General features: G+C 46.3%; 1 protein-coding gene across 6 annotated transcripts in view; it reads left to right on the forward strand.

Annotated features, from left to right (window-relative positions):
* KDM4A (lysine demethylase 4A) overlaps positions 1-10,553 on the forward strand; it is a 57,444-nt gene extending 46,891 nt beyond the window's left edge. For 4 of the 6 annotated variants that reach the window (XM_030942117.1, XM_030942116.1, XM_030942119.1 and 1 more), the window contains exons 19-22: positions 2,512-2,682; positions 8,637-8,756; positions 9,040-9,132; positions 9,250-9,390. In XM_030942117.1, coding sequence (XP_030797977.1) covers positions 2,512-2,682; positions 8,637-8,756; positions 9,040-9,132; positions 9,250-9,390 — 525 coding nt within the window. Of the gene's footprint in view, positions 1-2,511; positions 2,683-8,636; positions 8,757-9,039; positions 9,133-9,249 lie in introns of all 6 variants that reach the window. The other 2 variants (XM_010371888.2, XM_030942120.1) reach the window with 1 other exon arrangement.

The following is a 10,553-nucleotide window of genomic DNA, read 5'->3' on the forward strand; positions in this document are numbered from 1 at the left end:
AGAAAAAGTGACATGTAATGTTAGCTAGAGGAGCTACGAAGAGGATTGGGTAGAAGGTGGCGTTTGAAGTGGGTCTTAAACAGTAAGAAGGAATTGTGTGCAGAGACTGTTGTGTGCAGAGCTTCAGAAACAGAACGAGCAGGTCGTGGAAGAAGGACCATGAAAGACTGGTTATGGGAGTATGACAGTGTGTGGGAGTGTGATGCCTGAGAGGCGGACAACGGCAGAGGATGAAGGCCCTGCACTGCCACTCTCAGGACTCTGACCTCTCTTCACTGGATGAGGAGAACTTGTTGAATATTTTGATTCTGAACTATAGTTTTTGATAATCACTTAGGTGTTTGTTTGAAGAGAGGATTCAGAGTAAGAATTTGAGGCCAGAAAACCAGTTAGCCTAGGAGAGAGTGAGGTCTGAAATGGGAACACATAGGCAGGGCTTTGGGGTACATTTAACTTTGAGATCCCCCAACAGGTAGAATTGATAGGATTTGATGACCCTCGTGGGTTGAGAAGGGGAGAGGAGGAGGAAAGGGGGAGTGAATCCTGAAGATGACTCAGGTTAATCCCTTGAGAGATGGGAAGGATGCTAATATGATGTTAGTAACTGCAATCAGGAACTGAGTTGAAGCAGTGTTGCTCTGCAAGGGAGAGAGAGAGGGATGAGAAAGAGGAAAGTAAATGCTAAGGTCGCTGAGCATTCTGGAGAGTAACTGTGAGGGTAAAGATTTGGCTATTAGCATTTAATAGCATAGTTAAATCTAGTTCCCATTGGAAACTGGGCTCTGGAGATTCCCAGTGGGAGGAGCAGGTAGCAGAGCATGAACCAGTGAAAGCAGCTGAGAAAGTGAAGCAAGCCAGTGGGAGGAAGGAGGGTCACATTCGACAGAGAAGGCAGGGCTGGTGTGGTGGTCACTAAGTACCACAAACTGGAGTGTCCCTGTGGGGTAGTCAGGTCAGATGCCAGACCGTAGTCGGGGAAGGCTCTGCCATGAGTGAGTTACAATCTAATAGAAGAGACGATCATACAGGTTTGACAACAATGTGGTAAATACATAATCAAAGGAAGAACGTGACAGACGGCCAGCCCAGAAGGATGAACTTTTCACTCTGCCATTTGGGATTGCAGAAAAGTCCTGGTTGGCTGACTGCATTCTTTTTCATAAAGATGTTGAACATGACAGGTGGTCAGGGGTATGGTTAGGACCTTAGGAAGATGGGAACATATTCTAGTGAGAATGAGACTCCGGAGTGTCTCAAGGGCCCTGCCATAGCCATCTCTGGTGCCCTCACCATGCCCTTCTCATTGTGAACTTGCCCTCGACGCAGGTAAAAACTTGAGGTAGTACGAGTCACAGATATGATAGGGAAATAGGAGTTTTTTCATACACAGAATAATTATTTTGTGATAATCATTAGTACTCCACATGCTTAAGCTGGCAGCTGTAGACTGCTGGTGCTATGAGGAAACTGGGGGGACTGATGAGTTAGTATTTCTTTCACTGATTTATTCTTCAAATATTTATTGAGCATTTACTATATGCCAGGCACAGTTTTAGGTGCCAGGACTATACCACTGAACAAGACAAAAAAGTCCTTGCCCTTCTGGTGCATACAGTATAGTTGAAGGATACATAGAAGCAAGTAAATACACAGTATAGCAGATGGTGAGAAGTGCAGGGATAAAAATTAAGTCAGATAAGGGGAATGGAAGATTAAGTAGTCAGGAATGTCATCAATAAGTTGATACTGGGATGGGAGTCAGTGTGCAAGTAACTGGGGAATGGCATCTCAGGTAGAAGAACCAGCAGTGCCAAAGCCCTGGGTGGCAGCACATGTGGCATACTCATTCAGGGAACAGCAAGGGGGGCCAGCATGGCTGGGGCAGAGTGCCTGGGCAGGCTAGCAGGCACACTTGGAAATGAGGCTGTCACATGCTTTGTGATCTTGTTTGCATCAAGGGCAAGTTCAGGATGAGAAGGGCATGGTGAGGGCACCAGAGATGGCAATAGCAGGGCTCTTGGAATGGGGGGCAGTTCGTCGTGTGTAGCTGGAGACATCTGGGCAACTTAAGTCTTTGTGCCCTAGCCCTGAGGGTAATGCCGATGCTAAGATGTGGTGCAGCTTTGCCTGGGGGCCCAGGCCTCAGGGCACCTGTTGAGTCTTTCCTTCCATACTTTGATGTCAGTTCTTGGCAAGATCAGAGAAGTCCTTGTTGTTGTTCAGAGGGTTCTGGGTAAGACAATGTGGTATAAAGGCCAGTTGTGGACTAGCTAAATTTATGGAGGAGCTAAATTTATGGAGGAAAATGTGGTACTGGTCTCTTCCAGTGTCCTGGCTGGGATGGCGGGTATCTGGAAAGGCTTGTTTTAGTTCCCATCTCTTCTCTCCTTTTTACTTTTACTTTCCCATGTTTATCTTTCCCTGATAAGGAGGAACTAATTGATCTTGGTCTCCATATGCCAGGCCTGCCAACTCCACATGTGAGTAACCGAAGCCTCTGTTTTTTTCCAGCGTGCCAAGGGGGCCTTGCAAAGCATCACTGCAGGCCAGAAAGTCATTAGCAAGCATAAGAATGGGCGCTTCTACCAGTGTGAAGTGGTCAGGCTCACCACCGAGACCTTCTATGAAGTCAACTTTGATGATGGCTCCTTCAGCGACAATCTTTATCCTGAGGACATAGTGGTAATAACTGCACGGAGCTTCTCAGGCAGTTTGGAATGGGGGATGTTTCTAAGGTCTGGCTGGCAGACTGTGTGTGTGCCTGCTTCTTCTAGCCAGGCCCATGGTCCCATCACCTGGTCCTCAAACAGAACAAAGCATCTGTACCAGTCTTTCCTTGCAAAGAAAACTGCATGCTGCCAGGGTACCCTATATTCCCTAGAAGTACCTAGGAATCAGTATTTCTGCAATTCCTTGAAACCTGCAACTGTTGGCTGTCATAAATTGTCCTTGAGGGCATTCTAGTGCAATAGGAGAGCCCAGGCTTTGGAATCAAATGTGCCAATACCAGCTTCATTGCTTAGTAGCTGTGTGATTTTAGGAGAATTATCCACCTCTCTTTTCTACCAGGCCCTCTTAGTAGAGGTATAGAATCTGCTTTTGTTTCTTCACAGTGGGCTTTAGGGCTAAGTAGAAACTGCCTGGAGACACCACTGGCCTGCTTATGTTATTAACACCTGAGACACGGTGGCCCCACATGGACCTAGTTCTAGGTCTGGCTTGGTATTGAGGACTTAGTTCAGGTTTCCCCTACCCCCACCTTGCCTTTTCAGTTGGTAGACTAACCAAAGTAGAGAGGAATGAAACAATTTTTTCCTTTAACAAATCAGGTATTGTCCCATGTTTATACCACATTAGCCACTCAGTTGCTAAAAGCACATTCATAGTTATAAGGTAGACTTATAGAAAAGGGGACATTAGTAGTACTCATAGCAGTAGTATAGCTATCATTTATTTACATTTTATTTATTTTTTATTTTTTTGTTTTTTTTGAGATGGAGTCTCGTTCTGTCGCCCAGGCTGGAGTGCAGTGGCGCGATCTCAGCTCACTGCAAGCTCCGCCTCCCGGGTTCACACCATTCTCCTGCCTCAGCCTCCCGAGTAGCTGGGACTACAGGCACCCGCCACCACGCCTGGCTAACTTTTTGTATTTTTAGTAGAGACGGGGTTTCACCGTGTTAGCCAGGATGGTCTCGATCTCCTGACCTCGTGATCCGCCCGTCTCGGCCTCCCAAAGTGCTGGGATTACAGGTGTGAGCCACCGCACCTGGCCTATTTACATTTTATTTTTGAGACAGGGTTTCACTCTGACGCCCAGGCTGGAGTACAGTAGCACAATCTCAGCTCACTACAGCCTCAACTTGCTGGATTCAGGTGATCCTCCCACCTCAGCCTCCCTGGTAGCTGGGACTACAGGCACGCACCACCACACCCTGCTAATTTTTAAATTTTTTGTAGAGCTGGGCTTTTGCTGTGTTCCCCAGGCTGGTCTCGAACTCCTGGGCTCAAGTGATCTGCCCACCTTGGCCTCTCAAAGTGTTGGGATTACAGGCATGAGCCTCTGTGCCCGGCCTTATTTTTTTTTTTTTTTTTTTGAGAGACCAGGTCTGTCACTTAGGCTGGAGTGCAGTGGCTGTATCATAGCTCACTGCAATCTCAAACTCCTGAACTCAAGTGATACTCCTGCTTCAGCTTCCCAGGTAGCTGGGACTACAGGCACATGCAACCATGCCTGGCTAATTTTTAAATTTTTTGTAGTGACAAGGGTCTTGCTTTGTTGCTCAGGCTGGTCTCGAACACCCAGCTTGAAGCAATCCTCACATCTTGGGCCCCCAAACCACTGGGATTACAAGAGTTTGAACCACCACACCTGGCCCTTGCTGTAATTTATTAAGCTGGTACAGTATGCCAGGGACTATGCTAAGTGGTTATTTCAAGTATCTCTTTATCTTCTCATACCCACTCTGAGAAGTATGTGGTATTATCTCTAACTTACAGTGGTTTCAGGACTCCATTTTCTACAAGTTAGAGACCCCAAAGAGCCTGTGTTTCTCTGGGTTATATCTAAAAGTATTTATTCTTATTAGAAGTTAAAGCAGATTGATTTAAAATAATCAATTTTTTTAGATTAAAAATAACTTTTCTAAAACAAAAGCAAAAGATTGCCATTTTCCTGCAAGTTTGCAAATCTCTTTAATGTCACTTTTTTTTTTTTGAGACGGAGTCTCACTCTGTCGCCTAGGCTGGAGTACAGTGGTACGATCTTGGCTCACTGCAAGCTCCACCTCCTGGGTTCACGGCATTCTCCTGCCTCAGCCTCCTGAGTAGCTGGGACTACAGGCACCCGCCACCGTGCCTGGCTAATTTTTTGTATTTTTAGTAGTGATGGGGTTTCACCGTATTAGCCAGGATGGTCTCGATCTCCTGATCTCATGATCCTCCTGCCTTAGCCTCCCAAAGTTCTGGGATTACAGGCGTGAGCCACTGTGCCTGACCTTAATGTCACTTCTTGATTCAATCTATTGTGATATACTGTTTAGGTTAAAGTATAGGAAGAAAATTCAGCCTTGCACAGATATGTAATTGGAAAAAGGAGTTTTTTTTGTTTTTGTGTTTTTAAGATAGGGTTTCACTCCCGTCACCCACGTTGGAGTGCAATGCAGCAATCTCAACTCACTGCAGCCTCCGCATACCCGACTCAAGTGATCCTGCTGCCTCAGCCTCCCAAGTAGCTGGGACTATAGGCGCCTGTCACTGGCGCCCAGCTAATTTTTAAATTTTTTGTAGAGATAGGGTTTTGCCTTGTTGCCCAGGCTGGTCTCAAAACTCCGGGGCTCAAGCAGTCTGCCTACCTCGGACTCCCAAAGTGCTGGGATTACATCTGTGAGCCACCACACCCAGTCAGGGGAGGTAGGGTAATTGTGATTATTATTCGCTGACATCCACCAAAACTCAATGGAAGTAACAACTTTTTTGTTTGTTTGTTTTTTAAGAGATGATGTCTTGCTTTGTTGACCAAGCACTTCCTGAGTAGGTGGGACTACAGGCATGCCTGGCTATTTGTAGAAATTGGGTCTTGCCATCTTGCCCAGGGTAGTCTCAAACTCCTGGGCTCAAGCGATTCTCTTGCCTCAACCTCCCAAAGTGCTGGGATTACAGGTGTGAGCCACTGCTCCTGGTAGGTTCTTAAGTTAGTTGCAGTGTGGAATCTGAAAGGTCAGTGAACGTTTCATACTGTTAACACTAAAACCCATTGGTCTCTTCTGAATGGATCTTTCACCCATGCATCCTTTTATAACATCACACATTGGTCATTTAGAAAATATTGGTGCACTGGCCTATGGATAGCCTCTAAATGTTGTGAAATATTATTATAATTTTTTTTTTTTTTTTTCCAGACAGAATCTCACTCTGTCGCCAGGCTGGAGTGCAGTGGTGCAATCTTGGCTCACTGCAACCTCCACCTCCTGGGTTCAAGCGATTCTTCTGCCTCAGCCTCCCAAGCTGGGACTACGGATGTGCGCCACCACGCCCAACTAATTTTTGAATTTTTAGTAGAGATGGGGTTTCACCATGTTGTCCAGGCTGGACTCAATCTCTTGACCTCGTGATCTGCCTGCCTCGGCCTCCCAAAGTGCTGGGATTACAGGCGTGAGCCACCGCACCCGGCCATAAATATTTTAAAAATTACATTTGTTAGTATCACTAATAATAATATAAAAACTTGGAATTTTGGGAAGCTTCAAGCTCACAGTTGTGAATGCCGCTTCTCTGAAATGCTAATATTTGCTTGAAAGCCTGAATTTTATTATTGGCAACAGATACCGACTCTTGTTTTCCTTGGCATGACAGGCGTTCACTTAATTCATTTTCAAGAAGATGTCTGCCACATATCTAAGTCTGAAAAGCCATAGTTTGTCAGTCACTTTTTTTCTTTTTTAAAATTTTACTTCATAGAGTGTTTTAAAGTCAGGGTACTGCTCTGTTGCGCAGCATCACTGCTGGAGTGCAGTGGCATAATCATGGCTCACTGCAGCCTTATCCTCCTGGGCTCAAGCAATCCTCAGCCTTCTGAGTAGCTGGGACTATAGGCGCGTGCCACCATACCTGGCTAATTTTTTATGTTTTGTAGAGATGGGATCTCCCCTGTGTTGTCCAGGCTGGTCTTGAACTCCTGGGCTGATGCGAACCTCCTACCTCTGCCTCCCAAAGTGAGGGATTACAGGCATGAGCCACCGTGCCCGGCCTAGTAATTTTTTTCAGATAAAACTGGTATTCCATGAACAAAGCAGCTAGTGTAATTCACAACTCAAACAACACAGATATATTTCTTTGAGACAACCGAAAGTGTTTTATGAGGACTTAACACATGTACTCAATGATTAAGATTTAACAAAATTAATAATTTTTACTGCTTCATCAAGGGATATTGTTACATGCAATCGAGTTTTTGCTCTTTTCTCCTAAATTATGAGTGTACAGTGGTGAAAAATGCAGTAACAACTAGTAGAGCTTGGGGTCAGTGCCTTGATGTGCGCTCAGGTGCCAGCAGTTGTACCTATCCTAGGTAAATGACAACAGTGACAAAAGCTAATAGTTTAATATTATAAAAATAGTCATGTCTCACTTGCTCCCTGACAGTGTCTCAGGAACCCCTCAGAGGTTCACAGACCACATTTTCAGAAGTGCTGTTATAGGAGGTGGAACTGAATTGCAGAGAATTTAAGCAATTTATCAAATATCAAACATTTGAGTAGTTAAATCTTAGAACACCTCAGATATTGGGTGTAGGAGGCTATAGTTTATGCCTAAGTGTTAGATTGATACAGAATGTATTTACTGATTACCTATTCAATAAATGAATTGTCAATAAGTAGGGAACTGTTTCCACTCAATAAATGAACGGTAGCGTGATTGTAAGAGCAGTTGTGAGCATCCACATCCTTTTAGACTCACTGCCCTGCCCCTCTCTGATTTTTATTTTTTAAGCCATGTCCCTAAGGACCTTCTCTCAGGTATACCCATCAGACCTTTCATTCAGCCAATATGCTTGTGTGTTAACCTCGCCCCATATACCAAGCCCTATGCTAGGAATACGATGAGGACTTGGGGTACTTACCTGCTTCTGGAAGGAATAAAAGTTCTGAAGTACTTTGTCAGGTCCCATGGTAGGTGATCCTTTCTCATCTTTCTTGTTAAGAACATATTTCTTGGTTGGGCACAGTGGCTCATGCCTGTAATCCCACCACTTTGGCAAGCTGAGGCAGGCAGATCACCTGAGGTCAGGAGTTCGATACCAGGCTGGCCAACATGGTGAAGCCCCGTCTCTACTAAAAATACAAAAATTAGCCGGGCATGGTGGCATGTGCCTGTTGTCCCAGCTACTCGGGAGGCTGAGGCAGGAGGATTGCTAGAACCCAGGAGGCGGAGGTTGCAATGAGCCAAGATCAGGCCACTGCACTCCAGCCTGGGCGACAGAGCGAGACTTGAGTCTCGCTCTGTCGCCCAGGCTGGAGTGCAGTGGCGCAATCTCGGCTCACTGCAAGCTCCACCTCCTGGGTTCATGCCATTCTCCTGCCTCAGCCTCTCGAGTAGCTGGGACTGCAGGTGCCTGCCACCATGCCCTACTAATTTTTTGTGTTTTTAGTATAGACAGGGTTTCACCATGTTAGCCAGGATGGTCTATATCTCCTGAACTCGTTATCTGCCTGCCTCAGCCTCCCAAAGTGCTGGGATTAAGGCATGAGCCACCATGCCTGGCCAAGAAAAAAAACACTTCTTATAGTTGAGTATGGTTCTAGTATTTCTTCATGGCAGAGCCCTGGAGAACCCTCAGGGGAACAGTTGAAGGAATGTAAGAAGGACTCTTGATTCTGGCACTTAACTCCTGTGTTTACTAAGTTTATTATAGCTTGTTTTTTTTTTTTTTTTTTGGTCACCTAGAAGCAGGAGAGGGCAGAGATAGGGGCAGACTTTGACTTAGCAAGGTCTTTAACTGTTACATTTTTCAGCCCAGAGAGCTGCCTTGTTCTCTAAAACAGTTACTTTGTCCTGGTTACTCTTACCTGAGTAGAGGACAGTTACCTTTGTGTGCAGGTGGACCTTCCTTTCACCCTCTTTCCTTCCTGTTTCCTCAGAGCCAGGACTGTCTCCAGTTGGGTCCTCCTGCTGAAGGGGAAGTGGTCCAAGTGAGATGGACAGATGGCCAAGTCTATGGAGCCAAGTTTGTGGCCTCCCACCCTATCCAAATGTACCAGGTATCCATAGGTTCTACCTTTCTAGGGAGTAGGGGGTGCTTGATTAATTCTGTGCTTCCTGTTGGGCCAGAGGCAAGTCTTTGCTCTTAGGAGAGCTAATAGGTTGGTAACCCTTTCAGAGCTAGGGGTCTGTCCTGTGTGCAGTCTGCCAAATGTGAAGTAAGGTAGTCCTTATTTTAGTGTGCTAACTCCTTCCTTTGACTGTAGGAGACTGCCACTGTGCATGGGAACCAGGGAAAGAGTCAGGGATATCCTAGCCAAAAGGCCTTTGTTTCCTTGGTAGGTGGAGTTTGAGGATGGCTCACAGCTTGTGGTTAAGAGAGATGATGTATACACACTGGATGAAGAGCTTCCCAAGAGAGTCAAATCTAGATTGGTGAGTATTTTCTGTGTGTCCCCAGTTCCTGTCTTGGAGGGAGGGAACAAGGCAAGGATGCATCCCTTTGTATTTTTCTTAGGGTAGCTGACATTTGGCTTGCTTATTCTTCTATAGTCAGTAGCCTCAGACATGCGCTTCAATGAGATTTTCACAGAGAAAGAGGTTAAGCAAGAAAAGAAACGGCAACGAGTTATCAACTCAAGATACCGGGAAGATTATATTGAGCCTGCACTATACCGGGCCATCATGGAGTAGGTGCTTCCAGGGTCCAAGGAATTCCCAGCCATCCAGGCAAGAGCACTCTGGGTTCCACAGCACAGCAGACATGGAACTCTGAAGTCTCTGAAAGTGAAGTTGTAAAAAGAAAAGGAATGAAATAACCGACCCATCATCCTCCCACCCACCCTCATTGCATTCCGCTATAGTGAAAGGACGAGTCGTTTCTGGGCACGTGGCAGCAGTCGCTGATCTCCCAGCTACGGGGCTGAGCACTGGAATGCTGTGGCTGCACTGGCCCCAGTCCATAGAGGGGTCAACTGTGCTGGCTGGACTGGCTGCCCTGTTCCTGGCCTAGGACTTAGCTTCATAACTATCACCTGCACCTACTAGGCTGAGGTGCTGGTACTTGCCCCAACCCCTACTTTTGTATTTATATGTGTGTATGTGTGTGTGTATGTGTGTGTGCGCGCGCGTGTGTGTGTGTATGTATGTTTGGTCTGGACCAGCTTCTGCCAGCCCCTGGCCTTTACTTTCTTCCTTGCCTATGCAGGGCAAACAAAATGTGAAATTCTGCCCTCAGCTGAGCTGAGTAAGGGCTCCTGGGGGTTGGTTGGAGATGGGTGTGGCATCTGTCCAGGCCTGGAACAGCCTCAAGACAGTGCTGGCAGAGCTGCAGTATTGAGATGCTAAGGAGCTGATGCCACCTCTTTGTCTTCCCCTGAAGGAGAACATGGGGATAACATGGGTGTGTGCCCACAACACTCTAGGTGCAGAGCCCCTGTGGCAAAGTATTAGAGGGTGTGGGTGGGGATTACCCTGAAGCGGGGATTTTAATGATGGAAGCAGGCAGAGCCTGGTGGGTGATTCTGTCAACAGAAAATTGCAATCATGCAGGGGCTTGTAGGGTTAGGATGAAAAAACTGGGGCCATTGGAGGCCCACTGTGGGTGGGAGGGAGCTGATTTTGGGGTGGGGGTGGGACTAGAGGGCAATACTGAAGGGGTTAAACAGGTTTTTGCTCCTCGAGAATTTGTTTGCCTGGGCCCAGGGTTGGAGGGCTTCACACCAATACCCTGTGTATACAAGAATCAGATTTATAATACTTCCCCTTTTTTGTTACGTATGAACACTATAAACCAAATTATTTTGAAAACTGGTGCATCACCTTGTCCTTAGCAATAAAATGTGTTGAGCAGAGGA

Source organism: Rhinopithecus roxellana, chromosome 12 (genome assembly GCF_007565055.1).
Source record: "Rhinopithecus roxellana isolate Shanxi Qingling chromosome 12, ASM756505v1, whole genome shotgun sequence".
NCBI lineage: Eukaryota > Metazoa > Chordata > Mammalia > Primates > Cercopithecidae > Rhinopithecus > Rhinopithecus roxellana.